A 20,844-nucleotide genomic window follows, 5' to 3' on the forward strand; every position below is an offset into this window, starting at 1 on the left:
CTGATCTGTATTTCTGGTTTCTAATTCATTGATCTCTGCTCTAATCTTAATTATTTCTCTTCTAATGCGTGGCTTAGACATTGTTTGTTGCTTTTTCTGTAGTTCTTTAAGGTGTAAAGTTAGTTGGTGAATTGGGGATTTTTCTATTTTTTTGAGTGATGCTTGGATGGCTATGTATTTCCCCCTTAGGACCACCTTTGCAGTATCCCTTAGGTTTTGGACTGATGTGTTTTCATTCTCATTGTTTTCCATGAATTGTTTAAGTGCTAGAACAAACAATCCTAAAATTTGTATGGAATCAGAAAAGACCCCGAATCACCAAGGAAATGTTGAAAAAGAAAAACAAAGCTGAGGGCATCATGTTGCCTGATTTCAAGCTATATTACAAAGCAGTGATCACCAAGACAGCATGGTACTGGCACAAAAACAGACATATACACCAGTGGAACAGAATAGAGAGCCCAGATACAGGCCCTCAACTCTATGGTCAAATAATCTTTGACAAAGCAGGAAAAAATATACAATGGAAAAAAGACAGTCTCTTCAATAAATGGTGCTGGGAAAATTGGACAGCCACATGCAGAAGAATAAAACTCGACCATTTTCTAACACCGTACACAAAGATAAACTCAAAATGGCTGAAAGACCTCAATGTGAGACAAGAATCCATCAAAATCCTAGAGGAGAACATAGGCAGTAACCTCTTTGACATGGGCCACAGCAACTTCTTTCAAGGTACATCTCCAAAGGCTAGTGAAACAAAAGCAAAAATGAACTTTTGGGACTTCATCAAGATAAAAAGCTTCTGCACAGCAAAGGAAACAGTCAACAAAACAAAGAGGCAACCCACACAATGGGAGAAGATATTTGCAAATGACACTACAGACAAAGCACTGATTTCCGAGATCGATAAAGAACTTCTCAAACTCAACACCCAAAAACAAATAATCAAGTCAAAAAATGGGCAGAAGATGCGAACAGACACTTCTCCAAAGAAGAGATACAAATGGCTAACAGACACATGAAAAAATGTTCATCATCATTAGCCATCAGGGAAATTCAAATCAAAACCACATTGAGATACCACCTTACACCAGTTAGAATGGCAAAAATTGACAAGGCAAGAAACAACAAATGTTGGAGAGGTTGTGGAGAAAGGGGCACCCTCTTACACTGTTGGTGGGAATGCAAGTTGGTACAGCTACTTTGGAAAACAGTGTGGAGGTGCCTCAAAAAATAAAAAATATATAACCCAGCAATTACACTACTGGGTATTTACCCCAAAGACACAGATGTAGTGAAAAGAAGGGCCATATGCACCCCAATGTTCATAGCAGCAGTGTCCGCAATAGCCAAACTGTGGAAAGAGCCGAGATGCCCTTCAACAGACAAATGGATAAAGAAGATGTGGTCCATATATACAACGGAATATTACTCAGCCATCAGAAAGGATGAATACCGAACTTTTACATCAACATGGATGGGACTGGAGGAGATGATGCTAAGTGAAATAAGTCAAGTAGAGAAAGTCAATTATCATATGGTTTCACTTACTGGTGGAACATAAGGAATGGCATGGAGGACATTAGGAGAAGGAAGGGAAAAATGAAGGGCGTGGAATCGGAGGGAGAGACGAACCATGAGAGACTATGGACTCTGAGAAACAAACTGAGGGTTTTAGAGGGGAGGGGGTGGGGGAATGGGTTAGTTCAATGATGGGTATTAAGGAGGGCACATACTGCATGGAGCGCTGGGTGTTATATGAAAACAATGAATCATGGATCACTACATCAAAAACTAATGTATTGTATGGTGACTAACATAACACAATAAAATTAAATTAAAAAGAGAAAATTAAGTTGCCTAAAACTTAAATAATTCAAATACTGTGATTGGTATGGACTTAATACCATGCATAAATGTTAGGTTTCATCAGAAAATGTTTTAATCAAGTGAGAAATTGATATCTGAAAAAGAGAAGGAAATGTATTATAAAGTTTCATTCTAGAAAAGGTAAAGAGGACTTAAAGCTAGAATTAAGTTAAAAACATTAATTCATGACCTTTAAGGAAAGTGTAGTTGGCCATTTACATGGACTGGCAGTCTCTGTGTTGCTCTTCATACCACAGCCCCTAACAACTACAAGGAAGGATGACACGGAAACAGAACAGACAAAAAACAGTAACTATCAAGAGCAGATACTGGACACACATCAAGTATTACTTTGGATAGAGAATAAAAAGTGTATTGGAAAATTCTTTTCCTCTGGCCTTGGAAGTTTTTATAGAAGTCTAAAACCTCTACTTGGTTGTTTGGTTAATTTCGATGCTTCTTAAAAAAAATCTAATGCAGGAATATTTTTGGTTCAAAGTCGGACAGCTATTCTAACAAATACTTAAAATAATCCGCTGTTGCCTAGCTACTCCATTATTGTAAAATAAGAGATTTTATTATGGTGTCGATGTTTTGTGTTTGGAACACACACACACACACAGCTGAGGGAACTCAGTGAGAGGGATCAGTGATGTATTAATCCAAAATAGTTAATAGCCATGTAGTCAAGGGAGCAAGGGCGAAGAGTAGGCAGGGAAAGAAGTTAGGGATTAGTGCCTCAATACCACCTGTCAGCTCCAAAGGCAGAGGCAAGGGCAGAAACAAACAAAACAGACAAACAAAAGAATCAGGCGCAGACCGAGGAGATCCATGCAGGATGGACAACAAATGTGTTGTAGCAGAAACTGCCTTTTGTGGCATGAGGGCAGTCTCCTGGGATAAAGCACCCTCCAGTTTCATGCGATTAGAATTCTGTCCCCTGTAGCTTTGTGCACAGGGGCTCCCTACCTGTCCTTTAGACTCTAAGACTGTTCATGCTAGTATTTATATTTCTTTTCCCTAGAATGATGACTACTCTGACTTGACTGTACTCCAGATCACTATTTGCATTGTTTGTCTACAGCTTGTTTATCTGGAGGGCAGCTGATATTTTTACGTAAAGACCCAAGGGACTGCTTAACATGTGGTTCTTATACCATGTTACCTATTTCTATTTCAGCCTGGAGACAGTTGGAGACCGTGCAGCCTCACTACATGGTGTAAGAAATGGCTGTAGGAAACAACACTCAACGAAGTTATTCCATCATCCCATGTTTTATATTTGTTGAGGTATGTGTATTTTTTGCCTTTATGGACAAACTGGAATAATAGTAGTTTTGATGCTGAGAACTTGGATTATGTTGTAAAGTTATTTGACAAATTTTGATAGCACAAATACTGGTAAAGAATAAATTATGCAAAGTGTTCCTTGAATGGGAAGCCATAGAACAAGAAGGTTCATCTATGGGGTACAAAATAATTGTGTTTTATTATATTCTTTTTATTTTCAGTAGTGACTTGAATGTATAAACTATGAATGCAGCATTTTAATTAGATCTTTTTTTAACTAAATATCATATTTCAGGAATCAATAAACTAGTTGGTTTACAGATGATGTTGGGCCTTGCAGCCCAAGTAAAGAAAAAGAAATCTTAAAATTGACTATTTCCACTGGGCATTTTTCTTTAGTGGGATATTGAGAGCTTGTGTAACGTGCAGTTTCTTCTGGTCATGAATGATTTTGTTGAATTGCTCCAAGTTTGTACCAACAAACGCTTCTCCAGCATCTTCTTGGTTAAACTCCTTACACCCCTTCCCCACTGTACCTCGCTCTCTATAATGTTTGCTATAGAGGAGACAAGAGCATGGAAATTTTAGGAAGTTTAGAATGATCTGATGCAAAAAAAGAAAAAGCTAGCTACTCCAGGTTGTCTCAAAATAAGATGTCCAAGGACCAACTGTAGCATATTCTTATGGGATCTTTTTGGCTGAGTGTGGAAGGAATGTGCATGTTGATCCACTTAATTACCTATGTGAAAACAGTCAACACTTGAGATAAACCACTAATTATATTAGTAAAAATGTGCTTTCAGTACCTGTGTGTTTAAACCCCTCCTATGAATCAGTGCAACAATATTTTATCTTCTACCTCTTGAAGTAAACTTAGCTATCAACATAGTCTGTTGGGTAATTTTGACTATTCTGATTTTTGGCCAAATATGTTTGGCTGATCCTTGAGTTTCACTTTACAGAAATCCCTTTTTACTTTAGATGTACAAATATTACTTGATTTGTTTTCTGGTGATATTTGTGAACCTGTTTGTATTGCAGAATTAGGTGGAAATAGGACATTAACTTGGGACAGAGATGTTAATATAAGTCAGGATACTTACAGACTCAAACTATGTTGAATCTCTGAAACGGTAAACAAAGAACTCATCTCTCAACAGAAACACATATTTCTTAATACTCTTCCTTTAAATGGACCCTTTAATTTGTTGTACCTAATACTCTTCCTTTAACTTCCTTTATTCTTGCTTCCAAGGCCAAGAATAACTCCATTCAGACAATAGCTATACCTTATGTATATCATGGGTTCTAGTTACGATTGTTCATATTGAAAGTATAACGAGGGGGAAAGAGTCCTTTCTCATGTTGCTCATGGGGAAAAGGGGAGAAGGCTGTGGCACCATGTCTGTCTTTGAATATTAAAATCCTTTTTCTTTTGTTGTAAGAAAAATAATTTGTAAAGTAAGCTGGGCAAAATTAGAGAATAAGTCATCTGTCATTATCTTTATCTTCCTGGTAGCAATTTTATTTTAAATTTTCCTAAAAATCAAACAGGAACCAAACTTCAAAGTAAGATGTTTAATTTATTGCTGGAAGGTATATCTCCGAAGATTTTCAGTCCTCTAACGCATGAACGATGAGCTGACTGGTAGAACAAGCAGAAAGAGACATAAATCAGTCTTTCTCTGCCTTAACCTGGCACAAACATAAATATAAATCTAAAAATCTGGGAGAGGAAAGATAGTTTATTCTTTTTCTTGTTGCATTGTCATTCTTATTTTGCATGGAAGCTTAAGGTACATCAGGTGTACAATTTAATGATTCAACACTTACAACACCTGGTGCTCATCACAAGTGTACTCCCTAATATTGCACTGTTAACTGGAATTTAAATTAAAACATTTAAAAAAAAAGGTACATCAGTGACTTCTCTCAGAAACAGGCAAGAGAAGGAAAAAGAGGAAGTAAAGTAAAATAAACTAGAAATTGAGAGGGGAGGAGGTATATTTCAAGGTGGCTTTCATGGTTCTGCTGTATTTCATCTGTCAAACATTGTCAAACACTGCAGTATTCATTGCAGCATTGTTTGCAACAGCCAGGATATGGTAACAACTCAAGTGTCCATCCATGGATGAATGGATAGAGAAATTGTGGAGTGGACACACAATGGAATATTTTTCGGCCGTAAGGAACGAAATCTTGCAATATACGACCATATGGATGGAATTTAAGGGCATTATGCTAAGTGAAATAAGTCAGAGAAGACAAACACTGTACGATCTCTCTTACATGTGGAATTTAAAAAAACCACCTAAGTTCATAGATACAGAGAACAGATTATTGGTTGGTGGGGGTAGGAAAAATAGGTGAAGGGGGTCAAAAAGTAAAAAAAAAAAAAGAAAAAAAAATTGGGTGGGGGAAGGGCAGAGGGAAAGGGAGAGAGAGAATCCAAAGCAGGCTGCATACCCAGTGGGGAGCCTGAGGCTGGGCTTGATCTCACCATGCTGAGATCATGACCTGAGCCAAAATCAAGAGTCGGACGCCTAACTGACTGAGCCACCCAGTCGCCCCCAAACTTTTTTAATTAAGAAAGAAATTTTTAAATATTTCTTCTGAGATTGGGCAACAAAACTTTGAGTAAAATCCAGTTGGGGATGGAGGAACAAAACAAAACAAAACAAAAACACTGTTTACCTATATTATGCCAGGTATTATAACAGGGATATCCAAAAACTTGGTCAAAAATAACTTGGTTAAGGGGACGCCTGTGTGGCTCAGTTGTTAAGTGTCTGCCTTCGGCTCAGGTCGTGATCCCAGAGTCCTGGGATCGAGCCCCGCTTTGGGCTCTCTGCTCGGCAGGAAGCCTGCTTCTCCCTCTCTCACTCCCCCTGCTTGTGTTCCCTCTCTCGCTGTGTGTCTCTCTGTCAAATAAATAAAATCTTTAAAAAAAAAAATAACTTGGTTAAAATATCAATTTGATCAATGAATATCTTTTCACTATTGCTTCTTAATTATGAAATAATTCAAACAGAGAAAATATAACAGACACCTCTGCACCCACCATCAAAACCAAATCTTAAAATTTTGCCATAGGTGCTTCAAATATTTTTTTCAAGGAAAATAAAATATTACAAATATGGTGGAAGCCCTCCTGTCCTGGACCTGGAAGGAACTGTATCTGTGAAGATGGAGGCTTTATTCCCCTGCATGATTCTCATTCATATTTTCATATTTTTTCTACATGGTCACATATTCATAATTAATATCTTAGATTTTACATAAATGATACCATATTGAACTTTCCTTTTGCAACTTGCCTTTTCATTCAGCATTATGTTTCTGAAATTTACCCAGATCGGCAAGCCATTCCTTTTAAATTGTTGCATTTTATCTCATTGAGTGACTACACCAGTGAGGGACAGTTTGCCTGATTCTTTTTTGTTTTCTTAACACATTTTACTCTTGCAACTTTCTTTTGCAGAAAATGTCCTTTTTTCAGTCTCCGTGTCCACGTGTGCGAGAGCCTCCCTTGGACTGACACCTAGCAGTGGAATTGCTGGGGCATGATTACATTTTCCAGTTGTTGGCTTCAGTATAAAAACAATTTTGGTACTTTTATATCTGTTTCCTTGATGAAACTTTGTTAAACTCTTTGTTTTAGGAGTGTGTCTGTATATTTCTTAGATTTTTTTTCAGATAGTTCTGTCCTGCAATTAATAGCAGATTTGTTTCTTCTTTTCTGATTATTATGACTTATAAGTAAAATCATATGGTATTTGTCTTTCTCTGACTCCTATTCTTTTAAAGCTTACTCTTCTTTTAAATATATAAACATAACAAACAATAAGATTAACCAATAGCTCTTGGCTTCTCTTAAACTATGATGTTCTTAAGTCACTTTGAGATCTTGGGTGTCATTCGTGATTTTTATATCTTCCTTAATTTTTTTTCACTAATGTTTCAGTCCTGGCTCCTTTGAATTTACCCACATATTCATTTTCTTTGCTCACCATCCCTCTTTTTATTCCTCTCCTTCTTTCTGGGTTTAATTTCCTCATGGAACTTTCAGCATGGGTCTAGTGAATTGCAAACATCCGTAATATTTATCTGAAATTGTCTTTATATTATAATTAATCTGGAAAGGTGAATTCTGGATTGAATAGTTTGTTCTCCACCCTCAGAACTTCCGTAATGTTAATCCATTTCCCTCTGTGAAGACTCTTCTCTTACTACTGTTCTTGATAGGTCATCCGCATTTCTCTACAGTGGCTTTGACATTTTTCTCTTTCCTTTGGCGGTCTGTAATTTTGGATATGTCTAGGTGTGAACTTTATACTGCCTAGGACTTATTTTATGTCTTGTGTATGAAAAGTCGTGTTTGTACCAATTTTGTAAGAATCTCAGGCATCACATCTGCAGATATCCTCGCTCCTCCATCCTCTCTGTTCTCTTGCTGTATCAGTATGTAGGATCTTCGTTCTGTATTCCATGTCTCTTAACCCATATTGTTTTTTAATTTCTAGAAGTTCTGTGTGCAGAAATCTGCCTATTATTATAGTGTCCCCATGCTCACCGTTTTTATATTCTTTCAGATTTTTCTGTGTTCTGAAATTACTGGTATTCTAATCCTCATGTATGTTGTATCTGCCATCTCTAGTTTGTGGTGGATTGCTTCGTTATTTATTTTTGTGATTTTTTTTTTTTAGCTCATTGTTTAGCCGAACCTGCTTCTTCTGTAGGATTCATGTGGGCCTTAGATTTTAAGAGTATCTCTTGGGAGGGATTTTGCATGTCTGTTTTTCTTGGGTTTAGGTTTCTCTATTCAGAACCCAAACTTAACAATATCAAAGTATAATTAGCCAAAGTTCACCTTCCTTGTAGTCTTCCTATGCCAATAGGTGGATTTACAAAGAACATTCTTTCCCTGAGTGAAAAGCAAGGTTCAGGAATGCCGGCTTTTACGCTCCAGTCCTCACACCCTGTCCCCATAGACATGAAAGCCCAAACCTTGTCACTGAGTCGGACATGGACCCCTTTCTCTATTCCCATCCGGGTCCACTGTATCATCAGTTTATTGGGTTACCACTCTTGTTTTCAGGACCCTTTTTGATTCAGCTCATTTATGAATGAAAAGGAGAAAAATAGGGCGCCTGGGTGGCTCAGTCTTTAAGCGTCTGCCTTCGGCTCAGGTCATAATCCCAGGGTCCTGGGATCGAGTCCCACATCAGGCTCCCTGCTCTGCGGGAAGCCTGCTTCTCCCTCTCCCACTCCCCCTGCTTGTGTTCCTGCTCTCACTGTCTCTCTCTGTCAAATAAATAAAATCTTTAAAAAAAAAAAAAAGAAAAGGAAAGGAGAAAAATACAGGCAAGCTAGTGCTTGTAGATGTTCGCAGTGGAATGTTTTCTTGTTCTTTGTTCCATGAATGCGTACATTCATTAGACACCTATTTTTTTCAGTACCTATTCCCCCTCAAAGGCATTGTGTGTTTTGCCCTTTTTGCATACTCTGCATGCTAACCAGTCTTCTGTAACTTGAATCTCATCAAGTATTTCCTAAAGCCAGGATTGCTGGGCCACCACTTGACGTGTGTGTGAGGGATGGAGGGTGGAAATTAGAGCCACTTAGTGTCCTCAGTGGAGCACCAATGTACATTTTCTTGGCGATATTTTAAGTATGTGAACATACATTTTAACTGGGGGATGTTTTACTTGTGGCAGTTGGTGAGGTGAGTAGATACCAAGCAGCCCCTAAAAATTCGAAAGTGATGACCAAGGAGGAGGCTGCCTGGGACCCACCCAGAAGGCTGAACCGAAGTAGAGAGGTGCTCTGACCAAGCGGCATACGGCGCAAAAGGTCTCATGGTGATAACAAGATAGGAGAGCGTTGCTCTGAGTAATCCCTGGATGTTACCAAAAGGGGAACTAAGATGTCACTGGAGAGAGAACAGAGCTTGTAGATGAAGAGAGTACCTGTAGAAGGTAATGAGCTGAAAGGGAGGAGATCAACAGTGGGAGGGCAGCAGAGTGCATTGAGAAGCATGATCTATAATGGGCAACACAGGTGCTTCCAGAAACCAAGCCCTCGGGTGTTAGATATTCAGAAAAACATCTCTTTTGGATATCTCCCCATGTCTGCCCATCCTTAAACTGTACTTGCCATGCTGACCAGAGCCTCTTAAATGGAGAGCCTCTGACAAGTGAATAGTGATTTTTAAGGGCAAGAATATTAACTTTTCTATCACTAATGAGAGTGAAATCCAAAATCCCTAAAATTCCAAGATGGTCCACGACAGTGTTTCTAACCCACAGCTTTCAGCTCTTGTCGGATCTGGTTCTACTGGAGCGAGTGAGAAACAGCAAATGCTGAACTAGACTAAAGCTGAAGAAAGAGGCAGCAGGAAATTAATAACTTTTAAGTGAACATGGGGACATCTACTTTCACATTGTCATTTTTACCCCTTGAAACCAATAATACGAATTTGTGGTGAGGATAAAGGTACTTACCACAAACTTGCTCGGCGGGAGGCCTGCTTCTCCCTCTCGCACTCCCCCTGCATGTGTTCCCTCTCTCGCTGTGTCTCTCTCTGTCAAATAAATAAATAAAAATATTAGCTAAGAAAGTAAAAATAGTGATCAAAATAATCAAATATTCTCTGTGTGCATTTTTCATCCTTAGTCCTTTTTTTTTTCTTTTTCTTTCCCACCTTCCTTACTCCTTCCCTCCTCCTGTCCCTTGGTCTCTCAATATATTTCGGATCCCCTCTCCTGTCTTCCTGCTTTCCTTTGCTCCCCTTTTCTCTCTCTCATTTCAGCAACACCTCTCCCGCTTGAGGATCAACAAAAGAGGATTTCCTTGAGGGGAAAACACACTCAAATTTGTGATAGAAGTATGGTTTTTTTTCCCTAAAAATAAAGACTTGCGCTAAGATCTCTCATGCCCCCCCAATCAATACTAGCGTATTTTTTCAAAATATGGAGATATTTTGGGACTGAGATATCCCTCTTGACAAATCTTTCCAGATACCAGTGGATTCTTTTCAAGACAGTTCATTGCATTCTCTGTAAAATCATGAATAACTCAAACAGTCAAGTCTCTTTCAAATATATTCATGCTAACAGCAAAACTCTAAATGGAGCTTAGCTTCCTTGGCAGACAATATTAAGTACCAGGAGTTTGGACATAATAAATGCAATTGTTGCTTGATATGTATAGATGTGACAGTTTTATCATTTTGACGGTTGCTTGTACTTACAGTTTTTATTGCCTGTTTTTGACAACTCATTTTTCTCAGCTGGAACCAACAGGTGATTTTTAGAAATGCCAGCCTGAAGATAAATAATCTCATGAAGTTCTGCAAGAACTTGATGGTTCTGAGTGTCTTTTTTCTCTGGTGCCAGAAGTGAAGGCATTGCTTATTATCATTTTGGGACGATGAGTGCTGTTTCTAGGCCTCTTTTCTTTTATGTGCCTCGAACGTAACAGTGAGTCTTGGCCTTGCCTTCTGCTCTTTACTTGCAGGTGCTAAGATTTGGCAGAGCTGACCCCCTTGCTCCCAAGACTCAGATTGCAACAAAGATTTTTGTGTTTAAGTCACATCTAGAACTTGCCAAAGAGAAGGTATCAAAATCTTGGGCACCTGGGTGGCTCAGTTGGTTGGGCGGCTGCCTTCGGCTCAGGTCATGATCCTGGAGTCCTGGGATTGAGTCCCACATCGGGCTCCCTGCTCAGCAGGGAGTCTGCTTCTCCCTCTGACCCTCTTCCCTCTCATGCTCTCTATCTCTCATTCTCTCTCTCCCAAATAAATAAATGAAATCTTAAAAAAAAATCTTATCCTTAGGCATAGGTAGGATGCAAAGAGAAAGTAAGTTGACATGAAAGGCAGTGAGTTTGTATCTCAGCTTTGCCATTTACTGCTGCTATAGACTCGGATAGCTTCTTTGGACCTCAGTTGCTTCATCTGTGAAATGAAAACAAAAAACAAAACAAAAAAGCTTCCTCTTGGGCATTTATTTGAGAAATAAGTGAGTAATGCACCTGAAAGTACTTGCCAAGTAGTAAGTGGTTAATAAATAGTAGCATAAAAATAATTAAAAGTAAAAGCTCCTATCCAATATAAAGCAAATACAAAACCAACAGAGATGAAAAATAGAACTAACCATACACACACACACACACACACAGACACCAAAACCCTGACCCTTAGAGAGTTTAATGTGCCAGTTTAATCTTCAGATATGCAGCATTGCTGGCCTTAAGGGGATAATGTTTTTAGAATATATATTAAGGTATTATTGGATATGGTTTCAAACAAAGCATTGAAAAATCTGTTGGTCTTTTAAATTACAATGACAGTAAGTTATACTTTCCTGTGCCTTTTCTTATGTAATCCCCACTTTGACTAGTGTTTGCCATATGGAGCAAAAGGACAATGACAACATTTAGGTATCTATTATTTTTCACAGTATCAAAATACCAGTGTTGATTTTAAAAAGAAGATATGGTTGCCGTCACCCTTCATATTTGTCCTCAGGTGCTCTTCCAGCTGAGTGTGAGGGTTCCTCGATTCTTCAGCATTGAGTCTCTTCAAGTTGGGTGTTTGGGGATCAAGGGCTCCATTAAAATAAATTACCATCTGGGGAAGAGAAGTTAGGACTAAGAAATTAGATCTGGTCCTGGAGGACAAAAGATCAAGACAGGAGGAAATACGGTTCTGGGGGGAATCAGATGGTTGGACTCCAAGGGAAGGACTAAGAACTGAGCCTGGGACCTTTCCAGTCCCCTCTTTCTTAAATCACTCCCACCATACCCTCCGCCTGTTTTCCTTACTGGTTCTACTCCTTCACTCACCTGCTCTTTCAAAGATAATAAAATACCCAACCCGACCCCGGGGGGAAATACAAATCTCTAATAAGTGTAAGAAAAGATGTGCAGTCTCACTGGTAACCTAAAAATGGTAATGCTAGTAACTGTAAAATACCATGGAAGAATTGTGAATAGGGCAAGGATGCGGTCAGAATGAGAGCCACTTTGCTCTTGTCAGCATTCTAACTCTGCATATATCTCAGGATCTAAGTTCTCCAGATTTCAGGTTTTTTTAAGTCTGAAAATACTGGTATGACACCATTAAATACACCATATTTGACATTTGCATGGTATTTTATTATAGAACTGGGATACTGAAAAATATCAATAGGATAATATCGACCCTATGCAATAGGAATACGTCTTCACATTTTAAATTTCAAATGAAGAAACTGAGGTACAGAGAATTTAATTGGCTTGCTCAAGGCCACACTGCCAATAGGTGTTAAAGTTGGGATTTTAATTTAACATAAATTTACCTTATGTTCCTTCCACTGCATCTATGTAGGCATGATGATTGGTCTCATAGTCACACAGAAGAAGTGAACTTTCTACAGTGGAGAACTAACATAGTACTATCTGATAAGTTCAAAGGCCAGGATTCAAAAATGCAGTAATGTTGAAATGTGAATTTCCATTCCTACAACCTGCCATTCTTTCAGAGCTTGAAGAGTATTACAGACTGTCCCTGATTTACAGTGGTTTGACTGAGATCAGAATGAGAGGTGATCCTATCTCACAGCATATAAAAACATAATTTATAGGAATGTTCACTGACAGGAGCAGGAAGTATAAAATAGCAGTCTGTAGGGAGAGCAGCTTGGCACCATGCACCAAATTGTTAAGACTTTGTATTCCCCTTATGACCCCCAAAAGCACACTATTAATCTATGCTACAGAAATAATCATGGATGTGACAGGTTTTGCTGCAAGATGATTTACCATTAAAATTGTGAATGGTGAAAAAGGAAAGCCTCTACTCTTACACTTACAGGGGGATTTAAAAATTCTTGCCCATTCAAAAAGTAGAACACTGCATCCATAAAAATGATATTATAGAAAAATATTTAATGCTATAAAGAAATATTCAGATTAGCTAAGGAGATGGGGCTAGAGGGGGATGGGTTCAAAACAGTATAGAATCAGAGTCTACCTGGGCTTCACCAGACTGTGAGTGTAGACAACAGTGACATTATCAGTAAGAACCAAAATCTCTCTATCTGGTGCTCACAGCTGGTCACAATGGATTCCAGCAGCCCCAGGCTTCCCTGGGTAAGCCTGGGATTACCAGCCGTGCTCATGAAGCAGGCTTTTGGCTCTTGTTACCCAGAGAACTAGAGAATTTACATCCACCCCAGCCAGTGCGTATCCATTTCCTCAGGCAAAGGAGCCTCATAAAGGTGCCTCACCCTGCCATTGTTAACATTGTTCACACTGGGGATGCTGATATGTGAGCCACTGTTATGTTCTCTACAAAGAGGCTGGGAAAGAGCCCTGCTCTCAAGCTCACCTCTCACTTCATCACTGAGCATTAGTGGGGTGCTGCTGGGTCTTATGTTTTGGGCTACAGCCCTTCTGTTCACAGGACTCAGACATGAATCCATGTACTTATGGTAGGACCAATACCTATGGCAGGCACATCTGTCTCCTCAACCCTAATTTGCCTTCCATTTTCTCCATGCAGATTAATTCATGGAGAATGTTTTTTGGGGACCATCAGCCTCAGCAACTCCTCAGACATGCCAGGTATGGTAGGGTCATGGCACTAAACAGAGCAGCTTCCAGCCACATAATCTCTCCATTCAAATTCTGCAGTCCACATGTAAAATACAATGCCTTTTTAGAAATACGTGTGGTTACCTATACAGCTGTATGCCCAGAAGAAAAGAGGTATGCATAAAAATCAGTGTTCATTTCTGGGAGTTGGGATTAAAGGTATATTTTTTGCATGGAACCTCCTTACTTTTTCCATCAAAAAAATTAAATAACTGCTTTTTAAAATTGCACTAAGTTATTGATGTGTGCAGTATAAAGTATGGAATTCTTTATACAAAGAAAGAAACCGGTTACTACTTCTGTAATTTGAAAACTCCAAAAGTTCAAAGTCTCACATTATTTCTCGGAGTGGAGTTAATTGAAACAATAGTGAGAGTTGCTCTAACACTTGATTATTTTTTACAACATACACTATGTGGGTAACACCAAGCCTTAGGGGGCATTACTATAAATAATTATAATCATGCTTTAATTATTGGTCTTGTTTAGGAAAATATATTTGAGTGCTCTGAATTTCTTCTCTCTGGTTATAGGTTGGTATACGAAATTGTTCATTATATAAAATAAGTATCTTATTTTCAGTTTTAAAACTGTCTTTTCTACACATATTTATGGAACTGTCTTTTTCTACTCAACTGGCAGCTCTGGCCAGAGTGTCTATCCACGGTTCTCAGGTTCTTTTGGTGCATGTTTTATCAGTGGAGTCAATATATGCCTATTCCCATCCCCAGGCACCACCACCTAAAACATCTCTCCCCACAGTTAATGATAAAGCTATAAACTCTTAGTGCTAAACAGGGATTTAGATCATTTATGCAAATGTCTCTTGCTTCAGGTAAGATAACTGAGATTCAGAGAGGTTAAGTGACTTGTTTGAGATCACACAGCTGGCTATTGACTGAGCAACCAAACCTGTAACTCTTGACTCTGTCATAATCAATAGCAAATTAAAGTAGTTATTCACAGCCAAAAGATTTCAAAAGCAGAAGCTATAAACATTTGGAAATAATTTTTGTACAAGAACAATCATATAATGTATGGCATAATGTAGGATCTATCTTAATATACTGGGAGGAGAAGCCTTTAAGAGTAGTAAAACCCAGAGCCTACAAAGATTCTGTAACTGCCCTGACTCACCTTTGGAAGGGGTCGAGAAAACATCCCAAAGGAAGATCCATTTGGACAATACCTAAAGCCTAGTGAGACTCTACTCAAGTGAAGGAATAGGCTCATGGGAGGAGTGCTCCGGGAGGGAGGGGCGGCTTGGCATGCGCCAAGACCTAAGAAGGTACCAAAAATGTGAAGAGCAGCAAGAGTTGTTTTTTTTTTCCTAAGATTTTATTTATTTGACAGCGAGAGAGCGAGAGAGCGAGAGCGGGAACACAAACGGGGAGTGGGAGAGGGAGAAGCGGGCTTCCCGCGGTGCAGGGAGCCTGACGTGGGGCTCGATTCCAGGACCCTGGGATCATGACCCGAGCCGAAGGCAGACATCCAACGACTGAGCCACCCAGGTGCCCCAAGCAGCAAGAGTTTTATTAAGGCTAGAGCTTAGAAGATAAGACAGGAAGTAGTGACAGGAGACTGGTGAGGCAGGCAGAGGTCAGATCCAGACGTACCTTGCAGGCCACAGGAATCAGTTTGTCCTCAGGGTTTTGGGAAACCAGAGCATTCCTGGATATTTTAAGTTTTTACCTCCCCTGGTGATATGAAATGGCAGGGAAGTTGACGAGATCCTGCTGCCACAAAGAGGAGCCCTGAGCTCGGGTTTCCACTCTTTACAATAGATACCCTCTCTTCCCAGCCTCACCTTCTTAGTGATGAACAGGTGTCATGGCCCTAGGGCCCTCAGTGCCCACTCTCCCTAGATTAGATTAGAAAAATGTGACAGAGACTGCAGTATTGTGAAACTTCTGAGCATAGAAACTGTCCTTTAGAATTACTATGTCACCCTTTATTGTAACCCAGGAAACTTGGAAAAAGACAGTCTCAACCATTGGTCTATCTTTGAAGTTTCCCCAAGCTGTACTGGTTTAGATGCTGGTTTCCTGGAGCAGAGGTTTGAAGATCGTTTTTCCCTAAGATTCCTGACTGGCATATGTAAATACAGTGACTTCATTTTCAGTCCCTATGTCAACTCTTCCATCCTGTTTTCCTCATAAGTTCACTCCTGCTCATCACGCCATGTCTTGGAAAAGTATGGTCACTCTAGTGTAAGGGTATCTGATCATTTTGCTCCTGACCCAAGATCACTTGGATGTATCCATCTTTAAAATGACTTTTCCAGGGGCGCCTGGGTGGCTCAGTCAGTTAAGCATCTGCCTTCGGCTCAGGTCATGATCCCAGCGTCCTGGGATCAAGCCCTGCATCCGGCTCCCTGCTCCGAGGGAGGCCAGCTTCTCCCTCTGCCACTCCCCCTGCTTGTGTTCCCTCTCTCGCTGTGTCTCTCTCTGTCAAATAAATAAATAAAATCTTTAAAAATAAATAAATAAAAAGATTTTTCTAGAATTAGACCTGCAAAGCGCTAACCCATCCATACACTCATTATATTCTCTTTTATGAACAAGAGCTTATATTTGAAAAAAATGGGACATAGGAAAGTAAAGTCCATGTAAAGCCAAGTTAAAGATTTTTCTCTCTGAGACACCCGTTAGCTGACATGGGGATCGCTTCACTAGCACAGTATTTTCACAGTGTGGTCTGAAGAATCCTGCTTTGAAACGATTAGAGTGCTGGTTAAAATTCAGATTCCTGAACCCAACCACTGATCTTAATCAGCCTGGGGGAGGGAGGTGAAAGATACGCATTTTTTCTCAGTTTTTCAGGTCATTCTTATATACAGTAAAGTTTGAGAACTAAAGAAAGCAGCTTGTACCTGCACACCAATAGACCCAGTTTAGCCGATGCTGGCAATACCCTGCCCATTTGCCCTTGATCCCTCCCAAGGGCACTAGCATACAGTCCTGACTAAACATACAGTTTTTCTGTTGTCTATCCTCTAGATGGGGCCATTCTCTACCTGTAGAAGCATGCTAGACCTAACAAGTTGAGTAGGCCACCATTGCTGAGTTACTCCCAGTTACCCTTGACCAATGAAGAAGGAGTGATGGTGGATAAACTGTCCTCAGTGGGACCATTTTGAAGGGAGTTTGGTACAGTCTCTGAGAGGTCCTCAGCCAGGTGAAATGCCAGTTGCCTGTAGTAATAACCTACTCGTTAATGTACCTTTATTGGCTTTCCTCCCTTCCCTGGCTCCCTCCCCTGCCTCCTTCCCTATTCCCTTCTGCACTCCCTCACCTGCTCCCTTCTGTACTCCCTCACCTGCTTCCTAGGATCATTTCACAAATACTCTGCTTGCACCCACGTCATTGTCTCAAGATCCACTTTGGGGTGGGGGAGGGATACAAACTAAGGCAGAGAATATATATGAAGTAGAAAAACTTTATTCCAAATTAGAGGATAAGACTTGAAAAATGGAGGGCTAAAAAATTTTTAGAAGAGATTTGATGATGGAAATTTTATTAAATCTGCCCAATTAAAGTTGAGTCAGTTTAGGCAATTTTTTCCTACATTGTCTGTTGTCATTTCTGTGTGGGTGTTCATCCTTCTATGAAATCTAATGTGTTCAACATCCTTCCCAAAGGATGCCAATCACTTGATATTAAATCCTGCAGCTTTTCCTTGAGGGAAAAAAAATCTTCAGATTTTCTGGAGATGAATATTAATTTTGTATATACCCATGGAATTTTGATAACTTAGGAATTAATTTTCTTTTGATAATAGGCAAAAGACTGGTTAGTCAAAAAAGGGTGGGGGCATTTTAAACACTCATTTTCCTAGGAACTACGTGTTATTTCACTAAGAATTTCAACTCTATGTTACTAAAATATAAGTTCCTCTTGGCTGACAGTTGTTCAAATGCATCTTTAGCATCTCCTAAAACAAACACTTTAAAGCTGAAATTTGGTGTCTTTTCAGCTCTAAAGGAAGACAGCATGGTATTTTGGGGTAAGGTTTGGATTTGAGGGTTTGACAAAACAGCTGTGTCACCTTCAGCAAATTACTGAACATCACCAAGTTTCAGTTTTCTCATCTATTAAAGGATAATAATAATAATAATAATAATGCCTGCTTCACTAGGTTGTTTTGAGGATTAAATAGAAAGTTTTTAAGGTGCCTAGCACAAGGCAGGTAGATACTCACCACTCATTAGCTCACATGACAACCCAGCTAGAAACATGCACCATGACAAAGCCAGCATTTTATCAGCTCCTGAATGCCCTCAAGGTTTTTTTCCACATATTTTTATTTAACTTGCTCTGTTCTGTCATTTTTGTTCAGTAACTGTCTTGGGCTGAAGGAGCGTTATTTATAGAATTCTGCATAGCTGCTGTCCGTGACCCGTGAACATTCGGCTGGCTTTGGCACGGCCACTAGCTCAAGTGAAAACCCAAATGACTGACTGACTTGTCAACCTAATGACATACACAAAATTCAACTGTTTAATTTATTTGCTTTCTACAGAAATTAGTCTGTTTTGACAGAACTGAATAAAAAGAAAAATCGTTTTGACATTCTTTAAACCCAAGATGTAAAATAGGCCAATGGAATCTTGTCCAACCAGTTTGGGGGTTTATGTACCTCCCTCTGGCCACTAAAACACAGGCTGGGTTATATGAACGTTTTCCTTTTGGACTAATCCTTCAAGCTTGCACTGTATGAGCAATGGCAAGTTCTCTGACCCATATTTCCAGGTGAACTCAGGACTTCAGTTGTTTATTTGATGTGTGTAATGTCACCACTTAGGCTGTTGCCTCCTTCCTGCTACAGAGAATTTCATGCCAAGTTCTCAATGGCAAATTCCAGTTTTCATTGTGTGGATATTTTATTAGTGAACATATTTTCATTGTATATATGTCTAATTTCCTCCCAAAGTACTGTCTTCTGTTGTCTTTCTTGTGGGTTTTTGTATGCAGAAGTCTTCCAGCTTACTGGCCTCAACTTTTTGAGGGCAAGGATATCTTTTTTACCTTCATATTTCTTGGTATCTACTATAGAAAAATGATTTGTACAGAATATATGCTTGTCTTAGATTGGATTCCCCCAGAAACAGACTCAAAAACAAAGATTTGAGTGCAAGTAATTTGAAAGTACCTGTAGAGAGCAGGGAAATGGCAAAGGAGTGAAGCTAAGAGAGGGTGCACTGAAGAGCCGGTGCCATTGTGGAGACCCGGGGCTCAGTGCAGTTGGAAAGTTCTGGAAGGTTGCCTGGAATATGCCTCAGCGTTCCCCATAAGGAGTGAGGCAGTTGCAGTATTCATCATATGGTAGCTGCATTGTTGTTTGAGGTTTTCTGCAAGGGGCATTGATTCCTGGGCGCTTTGGCCAGTTCTCTTTTGTGCCTCAGAAAACCCTCAGGCAGGGAGTGACTTTGTAAGAAAACAGTGAGGGCTAAAGGACTGTGGGCAGGGCTCTGGCCACCTCTGCTATAATGCTTAATAAACTCTTATTGTACAGAATTGAATGGAATTTGCCAAGAGCTCTCGGAAATGTCAAATGACCCTAAAACCTGAAATCATTGATTTTTGTTCATCTTCTGCAGATACAGATTTTCAACAGCATCAGCTTCGTCAGGACTGAATGATACGGGAGCAGTGCCATTTCCGAAAGCAGCAGGGCAGTTTTTCTTCTAACTTTGTCACACTATTGGTACATCTTCTATACCCGGGCTGTGTTACAGATGGAACAATAAAAGTACTCTTTGTACTTCTTAAACTGAGCTATATGGGATCTCAGTGGAGACTTGAAGCATAAAGACTTCATGGTCCTTTGGAAACAGTGCTGGGCCAGAAGTCAGGGAGTTGGGGTTTTCTTCTTCCTTCTACTGTGACTTCGTAGCCATGTGGACTTGCAGAAATCCCTTTGAACCTTCTAGGCCCCATTTTGCTGATCTGTAAAATGTACAGATTGAACACTAAGGTTTCTTCCAGCTTCAAGTAAGATTATCCTATGAAATAAGGCAATGGAACTTGTATTTGTTATGTGAATCAAGTAAGGGTTAAGAGAAGAAATACAGACTTACACATAAATGCAAATACACATATTTATTTCGGTAACATTCGTAGGTATCTATTTATCCTGTAGTTATTTTTATTCCAGAAATGCCAACACAAATTTTTACGGCATTCAGAATATATCCTTTCCAAATGATTGTATTCCCCTGAAAGCGCATGTTTCCTTCTTCCACTTACAAAGAAGAATATGTTTTCCATGTAGAATCAGAACAGGGAAAGGAATTTGATAAAGAGAATTATATCTTGTTTTTCTTGTGGCTGACATGACTAAGTGGTCTATAGAGATGAAGGTCCGTTGAAAATGTGTGAAAATAACCCAAGGTTGCTTCTGCATGTGATGCCAAGTTTCTCTTAATTTCCCATTTGTCTTCATAAACTCAGCAGGATTATGCTAGTATAAAAAGACTCCCTATCTCTTAATATTAAAAAAAAAATCAACCTTCCAGGAGTTTCTTTTTGCTGATTCAGCCTGAATGTTGGATTCATATCCTAATAAACATAAGGTTTTATCATTTGTTCCCAAGAGGTAAGAGTATTGTGTGAAGGGTAGTAGCAACTAGCTCAAACCCATTGGGAATTTGTGGGCTCACCTTCCCCAGCCCCGATCTCTTTAAGGACTTTACATCACACTACAAATAAGGAAAATCAGGTATTTCAAGATAAGGATAAAAATCATGTTGTGATAGATATGTCAAAGAGAAGAAAGATTCACATTCTAGACTATAGACTACCCCTAATTCTCCCTGGCTCTGATCTTCCCACTTGGGTAGGAAATGCCTAGGCTTGGCTGATGCTCAGCTGAGGATACAGAGTGTTATTAGCTCTGGTTTTGAGTTCCAGCCAAGTTTATGGGCACTGGGCAGTAGCTGCTCCCCGGTACCGAGAAAGCAAAGCCAAGGCCAGACCCTTCTGTTAGTGCTTCGCCATTGTGTGGACCTGTTCATCTCCCTGGAGACCAGTCCCACTCCAGACT

General features: G+C 39.6%; 1 protein-coding gene across 2 annotated transcripts in view; it reads left to right on the top strand.

Annotated features, from left to right (window-relative positions):
* Positions 1–3,099: 3,099 nt before the first annotated feature.
* PLPPR1 (phospholipid phosphatase related 1) overlaps positions 3,100–20,844 on the top strand; it is a 112,862-nt gene continuing 95,117 nt past the window's right edge. Inside the window, exon 1 of one of the 2 annotated variants that reach the window (XM_088018920.1) lies at positions 3,100–3,177. In XM_088018920.1, the coding sequence (XP_087875046.1) occupies positions 3,100–3,177 (78 nt within the window). The remainder of the gene's footprint in view (positions 3,178–20,844) is intronic. The other variant, XM_028108856.2, reaches the window with a different exon arrangement.

This window comes from Eumetopias jubatus, unplaced genomic scaffold, assembly GCF_037043125.1.
Source record: "Eumetopias jubatus isolate StellerSeaLion01/CBP00866 unplaced genomic scaffold, mEumJub1_p1.0 scaffold_15, whole genome shotgun sequence".
In the NCBI taxonomy this organism is placed as follows: domain Eukaryota; kingdom Metazoa; phylum Chordata; class Mammalia; order Carnivora; family Otariidae; genus Eumetopias; species Eumetopias jubatus.